Source organism: Vigna unguiculata, chromosome 3 (assembly GCF_037176805.1).
Source record: "Vigna unguiculata cultivar grain cowpea cultivar isolate G323 ecotype 2 chromosome 3, ASM3717680v1, whole genome shotgun sequence".
Taxonomy (NCBI): domain Eukaryota; kingdom Viridiplantae; phylum Streptophyta; class Magnoliopsida; order Fabales; family Fabaceae; genus Vigna; species Vigna unguiculata.
In genome coordinates this window covers 7949950-7967121 of record NC_140794.1, presented here as the reverse complement: position 1 = coordinate 7967121, position 17172 = coordinate 7949950, and the positions used below count along the sequence as shown (strand labels likewise).

At 31.3% G+C, this 17172-nt stretch overlaps 2 protein-coding genes across 3 annotated transcripts; both read left to right on the top strand.

Annotated features, from left to right (window-relative positions):
* Window positions 1-3415: 3415 nt before the first annotated feature.
* On the top strand, window positions 3416-9261 carry LOC114178359 (MAC/Perforin domain-containing protein). 2 transcript variants are annotated; one of them, XM_028064203.2, is made up of 7 exons: window positions 3416-3890; window positions 4901-4960; window positions 5168-5406; window positions 5963-6158; window positions 6352-6535; window positions 7626-7780; window positions 8375-9261. In XM_028064203.2, exons 1-7 carry the CDS (start codon window positions 3618-3620, stop codon window positions 9014-9016), a joined length of 1749 nt encoding a protein of 582 aa, XP_027920004.1. In that variant the 5' UTR covers window positions 3416-3617; the 3' UTR covers window positions 9017-9261. The 2 variants fall into 2 exon arrangements, with proteins under 2 accessions (XP_027920004.1, XP_027920005.1); XM_028064204.2 differs by lacking the exon at window positions 4901-4960 and having other exon boundaries at window positions 3418-3890.
* A 2763-nt stretch (window positions 9262-12024) lies between these two features.
* On the top strand, window positions 12025-14167 carry LOC114178694 (protein NRT1/ PTR FAMILY 4.5-like). The gene is made up of 3 exons (XM_028064749.2): window positions 12025-12381; window positions 12466-13037; window positions 13118-14167. The coding sequence occupies exons 1-3, from the start codon at window positions 12052-12054 to the stop codon at window positions 13983-13985; spliced, it is 1770 nt and encodes a 589-aa protein (XP_027920550.2). The 5' UTR covers window positions 12025-12051; the 3' UTR covers window positions 13986-14167.
* The last annotated feature ends 3005 nt before the right edge of the window (window positions 14168-17172 follow it).

The window sequence follows — 17172 nt, the reverse complement described above, 5'->3', positions numbered from 1 at the left end:
TAATTATTCAAAATTATAATTATTTAAAATTATATTTACTCAATAATAAAATTAATTAAAATTAAAATTATTCAATATCGTAAATAACTAAATTTTTAATTATTCAAAATTATAATTATTTAAAATTATAATTATTTAAATTTATATTTACTCAATAATAAAATTAATGAAAATTAAAATTTATCAAAATCATAAATAACTAAAATTTTAATTATTCTAAATTATAATTATTTAAAATTATAATTATTTATGTTTATATTTGCTCAATAATAAAATTAATTAAAATTAAAATTATTCTAAATCGTTGATAACTAAAAATTTAATTATTCTAAATTGTAATTATTTAAAATTATATTTACGCAATAATAAAATTAATTTAAATTTAAATTATTCAAAATCGTAAATAACTATAATTTTAATTATTTTAAATTCTAATTATTTAACATTCTAATTATTTAAAATTATAATTTTTTAAAATTATATTTACTCAATAATAAAATTAAATAAAATTAAAATTATTCAAAATCGTAAATAACTAAAATTTTAATTATTCTAAATTTTACTTATTTAAAATTATAATTAATTAATATCAAAATTATTTACATTAAAATTAAAATTAAGTAAAACAAAATAACGCAAAACGTCATTGGTTCTATGGAAGTCCACTTCCGTAATCAACTCTCGGGTTTGTGTTTTTACAAATCTATATTCAAATAAGAAAAATAACTACAGACCATACAACAAACATGGCAGAAACAAACAAAAAATTAAAAAATTAAAATATACAACAGGGATAAGTTTACTTATCTGTTGGAGAGGAATGATGAAGGGAAGACGGAGAGCGGACAAAAAAATAAACAGCAGTGGGGCACGACGAGTGGGGCACGTTAGAGAGGAGAGTGGGACGGATGAGAGATTGGAGGGGTGTGTGGCGGCTAGGGTTGAGTGAAAAAAAAGTGAGGCATTAAATAGGAGAGAGAAATAGAAATTGATTGATTTAAGATTTTAAAATACTAAAAGGGTAGTTTTGGAATTTAAGAAAAGTTTGGAGGTGCAGAAAAAATATTGGGGGTGCAGGAAGAAAACCCCAAATGGAAAAAATGGTGGTGAAGGTACCCTAACTATTACAACCCACCTTTAAAAAAAAAAAACATATTCAAAAAAGTAAAATTCAACATGTTAAGCAATGCATATGTCTACATAGAACATTGTCATGTGTGACAAAATTTAGCACAATTAAAAGAGAGAGACTAAATACATTACTTCAGAAGGCAAAGAGATCAAATAGAATCAAATTTTGGATGAAAGATTATTTGTTATAATCGAGGATCAAAACCATATTTAACATTTTTTGTAATAATATCATTTTTAAGTATGTTTAATTCACTTTAACCTTGATAATTATTCTAATGTTAGATTATAGTTAGTTTAATTGATTTTAATAGTGTCCTTGTTTTGAGGGACACCATATTTTACGAGCTAATTATGTTTACTATTATAGTGTTTCTTTCTTCTCTTTTATAAAACACACACTTAATAAATTCAATGAATGCATGCACACTTTTTTTTATAGTACCTCTATGGGATAAGTTAGTCTGGACTAAGTCGAGGTGAGTCAACTTAGCCTTAAGTCGATCTAGGTCAAACAAACTTAGGTTGAGTGAGTTGGTTCGAGTTTGAACCAAGTTCAGTTAGCCTAGGCCTGACTAAAGTCAATTGAGTTTAGGCCCCTGTTGAACCAAGTTATGCCTGGCCCAAATCGAGTTGAGTTAGCTTAGCCTAGATTGAAGAGAGTTGATTTGTGTTCAGGTTTAGCCAAATCGAATAAGTTAGTATGGGCCTAGGTTGAGCTAAGTCCATGTTGAGTCTAGTTGTAGAAAGCCCTAGTCCAACCTTATTATTTAGGACATAGGTCAATTAATTCAATCCCAACCCAAGTCGAGTCAAGTCGACCTGAGTCTAAGTCGAGTTTAGTAGACCCAAGTTTGAGTCGGGTAGATCTAAGAGTACGTCAAGTCAAATGAGCTTGGGTCTATATCAAGATGAATCGACTTCATCATAGGTTCACACGAGTTCACCCTAGCTTGGATAAAGACAAGTCAAACCATGCCAAATCAAGTAGAGTTAGCCCAAGACCAAGCTGAGCATAGTTAACCTAAGATTAGGCGATGTTGAGTCCATCCTAGCATAGGTAAAATCGAGTCAGGACCGTCATTTAATCAAGTTGGGGATAGGTCCATGTTTATTTTAGTCGGGACTAATCGACGTTTAACTAGTTATGCTAGGTTCAAGTCTTTATTGTTTGAGCAATACCAAGTCAACCCTAGTCCAATCAAGATCATTTCAAGCACAACTTTATGAAGATTAGGTCGAATTGGGCTCATGTTAAACGAAATCGACCTGACCCTAAGTAAAGTTGAGTTAACTTGGTAATTAGTAAAAATGAATTAGCTTGTTCCTTGGTCCAATTATTTCAATTTTTTAATTATTTCATGTTGTTCAACATGAGAACACCTTAATAAAAATTATCATTTTGGAATAATTTTTTGAAATATATTATAATCTATTCCAAATTACTTTTATAAATATCAAAACTTTTCAATATCACAGTTGAATGTCATCTTTATGTCGCCTTTAAAGTCGCCTTACTTAATTTTAAAACATTTCACTTTTGTTTGATTTTATGTAATTAAAGTAAATATCGAATATAATCAAGCATCATAAAAATATAAAATTGTGTAATTGCTTTATTACTGCCAACGTTTAAGAAAATAATTAGGAATATCTAATACCTTGTGTAATGATTGGATAAAATAAGAGGAATTGTGTGGGTACAAAGGTAAAAATTAATATAGAATCACATTTATTGTCTTGTGATAACATCAATTGTCTTGTAAGAAAAAGTAATTAGATTAAGTTTTAATGTATTGACATTTATATTGATATACTCTTAAATATAAAGAGTTAAACCATAATCATTATCTACAGTTATTGACTCAATGATAAAAACTCAATCTAAAATATCATAAAAAAAGGTTAATGTCAAAGTTTGATTCTCGAACGAGGTAATTGTTGAAGCAAAATTATTATATGTTTATTATAGTTTGAACAAGGTGAAGTATACATCTAGAAATAATTAAATACTTAGTATAGAATATATTTTTTATAACGTTTTCAAAATGTTTAATCTGTAATTTTTTTATTACATTCTTACACATTAATCTAAAAAGCATTTTTATTGTTATGGTGTAATGGGGGAGGTATACGAAGCAATTGTGGACGGTGCGAAAAGCATTTGGAGTTTTATTGATGGTTGATGGGCCAGGCAAAAAATTCAAAAGTTAAGAAGTTTGCAGTCAACTCCGAAAGAGGTCACAATAAAAAAGACGCGTTTTGAGAGATGATTGTTATTAAAGTCAAACGCACGTCTCTTTTGAAGAACAGGAGAAGAAACAGGCAGAACAAAACCAACACAATCTAATCTTAATCTACTCTACCCAACAAGCCAAGAACTTCAGGTTCCATGTTGTTGTTGGACACATAAAACTGTAACTCAGAACCAATCAACACAACCCATTTCCTGTTCTTTCTTCTGTTCATCCCACCCACACATTTCAATGGAAAACCCAACACCATCACCCTCAGATTCTCTCACTTCTACCCTTTGCAACTCAATCCAAGCTCTGGGCCGTGGCTTTGATGTCACATCTGATTTCCGCCTTCTATACTGCAAAGGGGCACCTGGCTCCAGACTCGTCTATCTTGATGAGGAACATGCCACCGATCTTGTTCTTTCTCGTACTCTCGTTCTTCCAAATGTCTCTTCTGACATTTGTTGCTCCCCGGGACAGAGTTCTATGGAGAAGATCCCTGTCTGCTCCTTCCATGAGGTGATTTGTTTTTGCACGTTCTCGTGCTTGCTTGATTTTGATGGGGTGTAGCAGTTAATGCAGGGTTTGCCTTTTATTTCTCTGTGTAGTTCTTTATGTTTATTTTTGCTACTTTGTTAACTTTATTGTTTGTTTTTGGGAGAGTATGTTTGATGGGGAAACTTGCAATGACAGTGATGCTACACTGTTCCTTGTTTCGTGAGATAGGAATTGTGGTGATTGAAATAAACTATTTTATACTCTTTTCTGAGCTGTATTTTCTTTTTGGCAAATCTTGGTCCAGTAGATATATAAACTGCCTATATTGAGTGGTGCCAGGGATTAATTTGTGATCTAGGTTAACGTTATGAAAATCTTGTCAGGAAGTTGGCCGAAATGTGCACTTTAAAAGGATAAGGCCTATTTCGTTACTTAAAAAAAATGGACCATTTAGCTCAAGTTTTGGATGCATTTTATATGCAGTTATATGCTTTCTCATCACCAGCAAGGCACATTTTATCTTGCAACCTTGTCATATTTCTACTATGGTCCTTTTAGTGGCACTAATTTTTCAAACTAGCATCTCAGCCCTAGAAGCTCTAGAGATACTTCTAAAGATTATTCAAAGGATAGTATGCAATTATTTTTGGTGGATAAAAAAGTTGAATTCAATTTTAGATGCTCAATAAGCTGAAGAATGATGTAGCAAATTCTTCCAAAATATGGGAATCATATGGTAGTTGACAAGCTGGTAAATTGGGATTTTTGTACTCTACTAGTAGCTACTAGTAGAAGCAGTTTCAAGACAGTTTCTTTAAGACATATTGCAGATTTAACTTCTCTAAAAATTGTGGGTCACTTACAACATCAAATGAACTGTAGTTCGTAATTTGAAGATTCCTTTGAGCGGCTTACTCCAGTGCTGATCTTATTTTGCCTTGGATGATGATTATTCGAATATATTACGTTGATAAGATTGTTGTGGTTGTGTTGTGTAATGTCTAATATCTCATGTTGACTTTAAGCTGCAGGTTAGCTGTAGTTTGGACTGTCATAAAACATTTTTGGGTGGGAAGAATCACTTTACAAATGTAATCTACTTTTCAATGTTCTTTTGTTTATCAACTTGTCAAAGATCTCATCCGAGATAAGATAGATGAACTAATAGCTATGTAGTTGGTTTAGGAGCCTATTTACTTCACAGACTATGTTATACTTGCATATTATAAACTTTGTGCCTTGTTTCAACAAAATCTCACCATCTTTTTCTTTACTGTAATTGATGATTGGTTTTCCAGATGGCAAAATGTTTCAATGAGAAGTCAGGCCTGGCAGAAAAATTTCCTCTTGGAAGCTTCAATTCAATGTTCAATTTTACTGGCTCCTGCATTGTGGATGCAACAGCCACAAAATCTCTTGCCATGGTTGGGTATTTCATTCGGCTGTTTGAAGTTAAACTCACCAATCCAAATTTAGTCTTAAATGATGAAATTAAGCGTTCTGTTCCTCATTCTTGGGATCCAACATCCTTGGCGAGGTAACTATGTTTTATTGTTTGCTGTAAGTAATGTTATCAATTTGGTAAATTATTGTAGAAAATGGTTTTGATTTGGTATTTTTGAGTATTTAAAATTATGTTTGTTCAGTATTTTTGAACAGAGATTTTTTATTTATGTCGATTTTATGCATATACACACACACACACTATCAAATATACACTTGTGCCAGGTTTCACTTCTTGCACTATATATTTTTTGACAAAGTTATTAGTAGTGCACATTAGTGCTGTTATCTTGGGTTAGCTCTTTCTAGTCCTGGCCTTCTAGGCTCGGTTTTGATTAAATTTTCTTTCCAACTTACTTTAATAATTCTAAATTCTAAAACTTTATTTGGAATTTAGTACTAATGCGTTGCTGAAGTTATGATTACCATTTCAACTGTTAAATACATTTGCCGTTGCCTCCTAATATTTTATGTAGTAGACACTGAAGTTTACCTATTTGTGGTACAATAACAGTAAATGACTTGTATACTTTTATGTTAGATTTGATGTACAGGACAAGTACTAATACAGGATTTCTTTCCTTTCTCAGTTTTATTGAGAATTATGGTACCCATATTGTTACATCAGCAACAATAGGTGGCAGGGATGTCATATACGTCAGGCAGCACCAATCATCTAGTTTATCTGCATCAGACATTGAGAATTATGTAAAGGACATTGGAGATGATAGGTTTCATGATGGAAAGAATATATCTGGTCCTGGTCCTTTAAAATACAAGGAGAAGGTTTGTTTAAGAAATGCCTTTTTCCCGTTATTATTCACCAAGCACACGATATTTTTCTACCTGTAATTGTGCATTCAGTTTCCTCTTTATGCAAATTAGGTGCTGGCATATTTGTTGCGTCATTTGTTTTTTTGCTTCCTATTGCACTCTCTATCTCATTGGCAACTTTTTAGTCATTGATTTCTTGCGGCAGGATGTTACTGTCATTTTTAGGAGGAGAGGTGGGAATGATCTTGAGCAAAATCACTCTAAATGGGTGGAGACTGTAAAACTGGCACCAGATATCATTAACATGACATTTACTCCCATTGTTTCTCTTCTTGAAGGAGTACCTGGGGTTAACCATTTGACACGTGCCATTGATTTATATCTTGAATGTAAGTTCTAATCCAAATATTAAATATTAAGAATGGTGTTAACTTAATTTATTGGTTATAATAAGTATTCAAAGGTAATGCACTCTGTGACTTACATACAAGCTGTTAAATACATAAACTATGTCAAAACACATCGAGATTCACTTAAATGCCTTAAATTCGTAAACATTCAGGGGCATGTTAGTTTGTCTAAACATACATTAATGCCTCAATCAGTAACTACTTTTTTCAAATAAAGTTTATTGTCTAATAAGTAAAATAAATATTCAAGAAAACTCACCAAATAACAACCAAATCTTATGCCACCAAGTGAGGTTATTAGAATCAATTAATGCCTTTGGGCATGAAAATCCAGTATTTCAGTAAAGCTATTTAAACAAGGTATTTTTATTGGTTTATTGGTCTCTCCCAATGTTTTCTTAATTCAACCTCTGCTACTTTTGATCAGTATCTTCTCTTTGATCCACTTTGTTCATCGGAGAGATTACTAGTCTTCTTCTAAACCTCAATCAAAACAGAAAAGTTTAAAACAATAAATAAGTAAATTTACAAAAGAAACAACTCGTAGATAATTTGATGACTTATACATTTTAGACATGTTGCCCCCTGTTGATCTGCCAGGGATGGATATTTATTAAATTCATTCAGATTAGTCTTTTTTTAAACTATTCTTTGCCTAAATTGAGTACCAGATCATGATGGAGATTTATTGATATTAAGATGATGTATATAGCTTTCACGAAGAGAACATTTTGATGACTTTTCCTCTTGCTGTGTATATGATATAGTCCCCTGTAAGTTTGTGAAAATTTGAAAAATTGTCATTTTCCTATATTTGTTTACTTATACATGTACAGGGTTTTTACCTGCATTGTTAGAAAATTCTAGTAACTGTTTTTCGATTCAGTCAATCAAAAGACTCGCTATAAATATGCAGACTAGCTAAAAATGAACTTAAAATCAAAGGACATTCACATCTAACATGATGATTTCAAGACAAGTTTGACAAATAATACTGAAAAAATATAGCCGTATGTTTTTGGTTGTTTGATATAGTGTAGATAATTCACATGTCTGCTATATCCACCAGACAAACCACCCATCGAAGATCTACAGTATTTCTTGGATTTCCAAATAGCTCGAGTTTGGGCGCCTGAGCAGAGTAATCTACAAAGAAAGGAACCTGTCTGTCCATCCCTCCAGTTCAGTTTGATGGGACCAAAACTTTTTGTCAGTTCAGATCAGGTAATTTTAACTAAGCTTCCTTGAACTCATACAAGTTTGTCACATAGAATTAGAAAGCGTATGGAAGAGCTTCTGTGGAGCTTAGTTTAGCTTACGAGAGTGCCTTATAAGTTATGACCTTCCTACATGTTCTATTTGACTTATTGAATAAGCTTCATAGAGAACCTTGTCAAAGTAACTTTGTTTTTTTGAAAGCTCATTTCAGTTAAGCTTCACAGTCACAAGTATATGAATAAATTCTCATGTAGTAAGTTCCTTTTGTATAAGTACTTAAATAACTTATTTTCCCAAACATAGTTTCTTATGCAAAATATTCGTGAAAGAATTGAAAGTGTCTTTCTATTCATAATGGAGAGAACTAAAGCAATTTATCAAGATGGCTCGGATTGCCCTGCGATCTACTGATAGTATTGCTGACAATGTACTGAACTAGCAATAGTATTGCTATCTGTAATAGTAGCATAATTTTTCACAATTAATGTTATTTCATAATTCAACAAACAGTTGTAAATATTGATAAATACTAACCTATAAACAAGATAAAGTAAAGCAACATATGATGGAGTTAACATTATGATATGACTTGATATGCAGGTAACAGTTGGACGCAAGCCTGTGACTGGACTGAGACTTGGTCTAGAAGGCAACAAACAAAATCGACTAGCAATTCATCTGCAACATTTTGTCTCCCTCCCAAAAAATCTTCTACCTCACTGGGATACCCACGTGGCCATAGGTGCTCCCAAGTGGCAAGGTCCCGAAGAACAAGACAGCCGTTGGTTCGAACCGATCAAATGGAAGAACTTCTCCCATGTAAGTACTGCACCAATTGAGTATACTGAAACTAGTATAGGGGATCTCTCTGGTGTTCACATTGTCACTGGAGCTCAGCTTGGTGTGTGGGACTTTGGAGCCAAAAATGTGTTACACCTCAAACTCCTCTTCTCCAAAGTACCAGGTTGTACAATAAGACGGTCTGTTTGGGACCATAACCCCTCCACTCCTTCTGCTGCACAGAGACCCGATTCTTCATCATCGTTGACAAAGAAAGGTTCTGATGACAAAAAGGAGGATACTTCAACTCACATAGGAAAACTGGCAAAAATTGTGGACACGACAGAAATGTTTAAAGGGCCTCAAGATATTCCTGGCCATTGGTTAGTCACAGGGGCTAAGCTTGGAGTGGAGAAAGGGAAAATTGTACTGAGGATAAAGTACTCTTTACTTAACTACTGATTGGTTTTTTCTTCTTTTATTGTTTTGTTGTTTTCCCCTCCTTTTCAGCAGAAACTGTAGTCTAGCATTCTTTTGCACAGAAAATCTTTTGAATTGCTTTTCTTAAGTAGATTTATTTATCACTCAGCAGCTTAGTTGATATACTTTGAATTCAATTTTGTTTATTTATTGTACATAGTGATATTGTTGACAGATGTTGACATTTTCTTATATATTATACCTTTTCCGCCTGAGGATTTGGATTATTTTGTTGACTAGCAGACATGAAGAAAGAAAAGGGAAAAAGCTTCCATAAAAGAAGACAATTATTGGTTGCATCAGTGAAAAATCTTATGAATTTTGATTGGATAAAAGAAAGTCTCTTTGGGTGGGAACTAAGAGGAAGTTCAATGGAAGATCAGGGTAAGGTTGGTGGTGTGTTCTGCCATTAACCAGAACCACTCTTTATTTCTTTAGTTTCAGGGTTTAGAAGGAAAAAGGAAAATCAATTTAGAATAAATAGGAAGAGAAAGATCGATTGCACCATAAATATATTTTTTAATTTGATACTGTTTTCAATGAAAATATCAAATGGGTTAATAAAACTATTAACAAATTATGTCAAAGATAATTATTTCTACCATACAAGTTGATTCTATCAATAACATATTTATTAATAAGTTTATAATTTTTTTTCCAGAAATACTTTAAATTATCATATTTTATTTTATTCACTTAAAAACATCGTGACTCAAAAACTTCAAATCCAAATTATATTTATTTTATATTGTAAATACAATTTATATTATCATATACGTTAATTTAAATTTTATAAACTTAAGAGAAAGAGAATATTTATTTCCTTACATTCTTTATTTTGGAAGAATTAAAACGTTTGCAACAAATTCTGGTGACAAATTGTAGAGATTTAAGTAATTTTATTTTCCTTGATTATAGGTTAAAATTGTTTTTATCCTTCGACTTATAGTAAAAATTGGAATTAATTTCTATTGAAAATTTTGAACCAATTTAGTCTCTTATATTTAAAAATGCGTGAATTTAGTTTTTTAAATCAAATTTTTTTAAATTTATTTGATGTTTCAAACAGTTTCTCAACTAATATTGAAGTCAAAACCGTGTAAATTAAATCCATACATTTATATAGTTGAGGGACTAAATTAATTCAAAATTTTCAAAAGAGACTAATTCCAATTTTCACTAAAAGTTGAAAGACAACGTTAGGAATTTATGAAACAGAAAAGAGGAAGATTTTTTTATATATAAATTTTAGTTTTTGATAAAAATCTAAAATACTATTTGTTATTATTCTGAAACGTGGATCCACTAAAAAAGTAGTAAAACCATCTATTATTCTCCTCAATTTGTTTTCAGCAATAAATTTATATAAATTTACGAATAATCATAGAATACTAAAAAATATTGGTAATATTTCATCCGATGGTACAGAAGAACAATTTAAATATATTCCCATTTGATCATTTTTTTTTTTTTGCAATAAAGTGTTAATTTTTTGTAATACTTTTCTTACATTGATAACATGAAAGAAAAACACACTCAAAGAAAAAGTACAGGGAGTAATTCTCTATAAAAATTAAAAGTAAAATCATAAAAATTTCTAGGATAGAAAAATAAAATAACTTTTCTGTAAAATTAAAATTATTCAATTTATAGAAATTAATTTCTTATTCTTTTCATACATAAACCACTTTTTAACTTATAAAAAAAGTATGTTTATTTATTTCTTTTCTTATTTTTCTTATATCATGAAAAAATTTGTTACGTAATTATATCTAGTTAGTTACCATTGAGAATTAAACAGGGCTAACAAATGAATGACATAACAGTTTAAAGTGAAGTCATCTTAACTGTATTACAGGTATAATTTGCCGGCTACCTAGCTATTTCTATTTGTAATTGCTTCAAACACCATGGCTTCAAGTAACAAGTGGGGTTCTGCTATACCCTACCTCGAAAAAATAATCAACAAATCAAATTATTGGAATTTAATTTTCATCACCATCATTGAACTTTATATATTGTATGATATGTGAATATCTGTTGGCACTCTTTTACATTTTATGTAAAATGCAAGAACAAACTTTTGACAACATGGTACACTCAGTTTCTAAGTTAATGTGTTTATTGCTCAGTCTGTCACTAAACAGTTTGTCTTCAGCCCAATGTTTATTTTTTTTAATGAACAATCTCCAAAGAAGAAGTGTCAGTGTTCTATATTTTAACTTTTGAGTGTGTGCCAACTATTCAGATAGTGCCTTGGAGTTGTTCAAGAAAGGTGGGAAAAGAGTTAAATAGAAACACTCAAATGTTGGGAAACTCTTGGATGGTTTCCAAGTCTTTTTCTTGCTGAGTTGCTGTCTAATATTTTATGCAGCTTTTGCACCACATGCATCCATCATCTTCACTGATTCAGAGAGTGTTACCTAAACAGTTCAACTGTTGAAATCTATGATGTAATATTATTGCTTAATTTTTTCTGGTTTTATTGTTGAGATTCACTTTGCTACAATCATAATTTTTTTTAGTGAGTTTTGTAAGAGGTAGTTCCACAAATAATAATTTCTTTTATAGGATCTAGCCATTTTGTACTCGTCATTATGCATCTTGCTGATGGCAATTGAAAACTACCTTCGAATCTTCCAGTTCATGAGACGGCGAATTCCATGCAGTTCAATTTCGCAATCAACCAAAAACAGTGCATTCTGCAGAACTGGTCATTATAAAATGAATGACAGTGACCTTATTAATTACGAGACATTTGGAGTGTTACCTAATTAGTTGGATCATGAATGTATATATAAGGGAAGAGAATGGTCTTTCCCTTCTGAATTTTACTATAAACTACTTCCATTTCTTTTGAGTTGGCTATTCAAAATTTTCATCATGGTACTATTTTTGCTTTGTTTACTACTACATGCATGCACCGTTTTCTAGTTTCTTGCATTCCCCTTGCATATTCATCTGATGTCTTCATTTGCAAGCAGGAAAATCGAGTTGCTGATGGGAATGTAGAGAGGATGCAGCGGGAGGGAGAAGATCAGGTGGTGGTTGAGGGAAAAGTCGATTGGAAAGGAAGAAAAGCTTTGAAACACAAACATGGAGGGATGAAGGTTTCATTGCTGATAGTTGCAGCATTTGGAATGGAGAACATGGCAACTCTGTCACTAGCAGTGAACTTGGTATCATACTTCAATCAAAACATGCATTATGAACTTGCAGATGCAGCTAACATGGTCACCAATTACATGGGTGTTAGTTACATGCTCTCCATTGTGGTGGCCCTTCTTGCTGACACTTGGATTGGCCGATACAAAGCCGTTGTTATTTCTGGATTCTTCGAGTCTTTGGTAAAGTACTATCTTGATTCTTAACACTCTTTTTCAGAGATTCAACACAAATTAGTAATATTGATAAAGTGAATTGTGTTGTAGGGACTGGCATTGCTTACAATACAGGCACACAAGGCTAGCAGAGAGTCACCGGTTTGCAACGTGTATGTGAAAGGTGCAGGTTGCGAAAAGGTAAGTGGGAAGCTTGAAGCTTTTCTCTTCGTAGGGCTCTACTTGTTGGCCTTTGGAAGTGCAGGTGTGAAAGCTTCCTTGCCCTCACATGGTGCTGATCAATTTGATGAGAGAGACCCCAAAGAAGCAATGCAAATGTCCAACTTCTTCAACTGTCTCTTCTTAGGACTCTGCATTGGTGGTGCAGTCAGCTTAACGTTTAATGTCTATGTAGAAAACAACAATGGATGGGTCTGGGGCTTTGGAATCTCCACAGCTGCTATTGTTTTCGGCACCATAATCTTTGCCTTAGGGTTGCCACTGTACCGAATTCATGTTGCACGCATAACAAACGGAATCATGGAGATAATACAGGTCTACGTTGCTGCAATCCGCAACAGAAACCTTCCCCTTCCTGCAAATCCTAACGAACTATACGAGATTGATAAGGATAAAGAAGCTGCACTAGAAATAGAGTATCAACCTCATACAGATATTTACAGGTTCAATCCCTTAATAGAGTATCATTGTCCATATTCCAGTGTATATAGTTAGGTTTAAACATGAAATTTCATTTGCACAGGTTTTTGGACAAAGCAGCCATCCAAAGAAATTCCGATGTTGAAGCTGAGAATGAAAAGACTCCAAACCCATGGAAACTATGCAGAGTGACGCAAGTAGAAAATGCCAAAATCATTCTGAGCATGCTCCCTATATTCTGCTGCTCAATCATAATGACCCTTTGCTTAGCACAACTCCAAACCTTCTCTATTCAACAAGGCTCCACCATGAACACCAGGATCGCCAAGCATTTTCACATCCCACCTGCATCCATACCAATCTTCCCAGTTGTGTTCTTAATAGTTTTTGTCCCTTTCTATGATCGCATTTTTGTGCCCTTTCTAAGCAGATTCACTGGTATCACCACTGGGATCACGCACTTGCAGCGCATAGGAGTTGGCCTAATACTCTCGTGCCTCTCCATGGCAGTTGCAGCAGTCATAGAGGTGAAGAGGAAAGGGGTTGCGAGAGACAACAACATGCTTGATGCATTCCCAGTACTGCAGCCATTGCCATTGAGCATATTCTGGCTTTCTTTTCAGTATTTTTTGTTTGGCATAGCTGACATGTTTACCTACGTTGGACTTCTTGAGTTTTTCTATTCAGAGGCACCGAAAAGCCTTAAATCCACATCAACATGCTTTCTGTGGTGCGCCATGGCCGTTGGCTATTTTCTGAGCTCTATATTGGTGAAGATCGTGAATAGAGCAACCAAGAATATTACTGCAAGTGGAGGGTGGTTAGCAGGGAACAATATTAACAGAAACCATCTTAACTTGTTCTATTGGTTACTTTCCATATTGAGCTTCATCAACTTCTTTGTGTATTTGTTGGTTTCAAAGAGGTACAAGTACAGACCTCAAAATCCTGCAGTTACTGGTGGCAATTAGAGGAATAATGATGGTGGCAGATAAAGGTTTAACTTTTAAATATGATTAATATTAATATGGAAGGAGTGAAAATTACAGTGGCTTGTGCTTTTCTTTGTTTTGTCAAATGTATGTGAGTAAATAGAGCAACAGATTTCTCTTCCTTGTACTGTCTTCATTTAGAGTCGTAGTTTCCTTCTACTGTCAAATGTATTTCATTTCTATCTTTACTTTTATGAGATTTTCTAAAAATTAATGGAAAAGAAAAACAATCATGAAAGATATCATTTTACTGTGTAAGTATAAAAGTTATATCTTTCAGGAAAAATGTGTAGATGTTAAAAAGTATGTGTTTTCATGAGAAAAGTGTATCTCTTTATCAAAGGTTTGTAAGAGTCGTCTCATTTTAAAATTGTATTTATTCATTAAAAGACATAAAATAATATATAAATAAAATTATTCTTCAATTTTACCCTTCAAGGATTTTTCTTAAATTTAACTGTATTTTTTTTAAATTAATATTTTTTAAAAAATAAATAAATAAAAATCATCTACAAAATAAATAAAAAATATATATAATCGAATTGTAAAAATTATTTATATCTATTTTTATAATTGTATTTTTATAATTTTTTGTTATCATAAAAAAAATAAAAAAGTAAAAAGACATATTTTTTAGTTATTGTAATTAGTTTATTTTTTCTGTTTAACTTGGCAGTATCTTTGTTATATATAATTTTCACTTTTTGTACATTTGATTACTCAATGAATTTTTGTATGTTTTTCTCTAGTTATTCAAGAAGAGTAGCAGAAAGAGATTGATAGCTCAACCAAATCTGAATCTTTTGCATTCTTTCGCTATCAAGAAGAATGGCTTTGATTTTAAGAATAAGAAATATAGACTTGTATGCTCACAATGGAAACATCGCTGATACCAAAAATCACAAAGGTTATTGATTGTACACTTGTTTGTTTCTTTAAAGGTATGTAATCCTAAAGTGTATATGCTTATAATTTCTATAAACACCTTCTCCATTTATTTCTTATGTACTAAGGTACAATTGTGATTCACAAATTTTTTCCCTTACCAAAATAGAATCAGTCTTGAGCCAAATATTTGGCCACCTTCTTTCCGATACAAGTTTTATTGCAAAAGTGGTTCCAACAAGCTCAACTTTAATGGCATACACGTTGTCAATAAAAGTAGTCAAACCTATACATTCACTAGTGCTTCCACAAAAGATAACAACATAGGCTGTCGAACTAGGCACTTCCCTCTCTCGCTACTCCGTCAACTCTTCATTTGATCATCCCTCGTAGTAAAAGTTTATACGATATGTTTGGACGAGAAAATTTAAGATAGTTTGAAGAATTTAAATTTTTTTTAAAAAAATTATATATTTGGATTAAAAATTTAAAAGTAAATTGAAATTGAGAAATTTTAACAATTAAAATAATTAAATAGTAGGAAATTAAAATTTCTCAAAGTTGTGAAATTGTTTATTGGTTAGGATGAAAAAAATACAGGTCCAAAAAGTCAAGTCGGGTTGAGACAAAAGATTGAGCTAAATCGGTTTGGGTCGAAGGTCGATCAAGCCAGCTTGGATTGAAAGTCGAGCTAGGCTGATAGTTGAACTAGGTCGAAAATCAACTTAAATCAAAAGTCCAGACGAGTCATATCGATTTGAAAGTTGAGCTAAATTAAGTTAGACTCAAAAGTAGAAAAATAGAATTAAGTTCGCCGTAAAATAGAAATTAAATTGCTTTATCCAATAAAAAAATTAAAAATTAAAATATTTCAATCATTTCATCCAAATTATTATTGATGAAAATTCTAAATTAAAATTTTTCTCTAATAAAAATATGTGAATTAATGCTAATCATAGCTAAACATTATGAAAGAAAAAAGTTTTTGGGTCATTAAAAAAAACGAACGATTTATATGAGAGAATTTTACATTATTTATCATCTAAAAACCTTAAATTATTAGTAACTCTTTGCCGTTTATGTTATTTCACCACTATTAATTTAACAGGATACATTTTACTCAAGTTTAGACTTCAATGACTTATTTAATCAGGAGTTTCTTTTATATTATACTATATATGATGAACATGTACACTTTTAGCATAATTAATTATATTATTTATCATTTTTTAGTATATAAATGTTTCTTCTTAATTTAGTTTTAGTATAGAAATATAAAAGAGAAATTAATTAGAAATAATCTTAATTATTTATATTTTTATTGATATTGAGATATTTTTTTAAATATGTCGACGAATGCATTAATTTGAAAAAAGAGTTTCTCAAATATAAAGAATTTGTTGGAAATATTTCACAATATATTAGTTACGTGCAATAGCATGATACATAAATAATGAGAGTCATATATACCAACAAATTATTTTTATAACTATTTTTTATTATAATTTCGCTTTTTATGTTTTAGTAATTGTGTTTTATTATCATAATAGTTATATTAAATTTTGTAATTATATGTATTATTCTTTTATTATCATAAAATGTAGACATATACATTTTATATCATCTATGCTTTTATTAGTTTATAAAAAAATATTAAAAATCATGAAAGTTTGATAGAAGAATATTGTATTTCTTGGCAACGGACAAGTACAAAATAAGGTCGCTCTTAAAAACAAAAGATTTATAAAATAGGTATTTTAATTTAAAATCAGAAGGCTTTTTAAGAAAGATTGTTTTGTAAATTGATTAAATTTTGAAGGAATTCCAATTCACTAATGCTATCATATCAAATGAAAGAAATCACAGCATCGACAAGTCATAATTAATAACTAATCCTTTCAATAAAATAATTTATATATCTTAATTTTCTTAGTTCCAAATTATTTAAGAAAAAAATGGTATGAAAAAAATTAGAAAAATATATATCAGCACGGCTCGTATGGCCTCTGGAAAAAAATTACTAATCTAATAAATTGGCATACCTAAATTAACCACGTTTAGAATGATATTTTTATTTGTAAATTACAATATTGATTAATAACTCAGTAAAATAAATGTATTAATTACTTTACACATGTTTTTATAATATCAACAGTTTTTTTTTCCTTAAAAGACAACACCTATCCTGAAAATATTATGTTCACCCTAAGCATAATACTTAAATGTTTTTCTTTTAGAAAAAGTCAGTAGTAATCATTTAAGATATAATGAAGACTTATCT

Coding starts and splice junctions, on each gene's coding strand:
- LOC114178694 (XM_028064749.2), top strand. CDS start 12,052: ATGCAGCGGGAGGGAGAAGATCAGGTGGTGGTTGAGGGAAAAGTCGAT. Junction 12,382..12,465: donor CTGGATTCTTCGAGTCTTTG/GTAAAGTACTAT, acceptor ATTGTGTTGTAG/GGACTGGCATTGCTTACAAT. Junction 13,038..13,117: donor CCTCATACAGATATTTACAG/GTTCAATCCCTT, acceptor TCATTTGCACAG/GTTTTTGGACAAAGCAGCCA.
- LOC114178359 (XM_028064203.2), top strand. CDS start 3,618: ATGGAAAACCCAACACCATCACCCTCAGATTCTCTCACTTCTACCCTT. Junction 6,536..7,625: donor CATTGATTTATATCTTGAAT/GTAAGTTCTAAT, acceptor TATATCCACCAG/ACAAACCACCCATCGAAGAT. Junction 7,781..8,374: donor TTTTTGTCAGTTCAGATCAG/GTAATTTTAACT, acceptor CTTGATATGCAG/GTAACAGTTGGACGCAAGCC.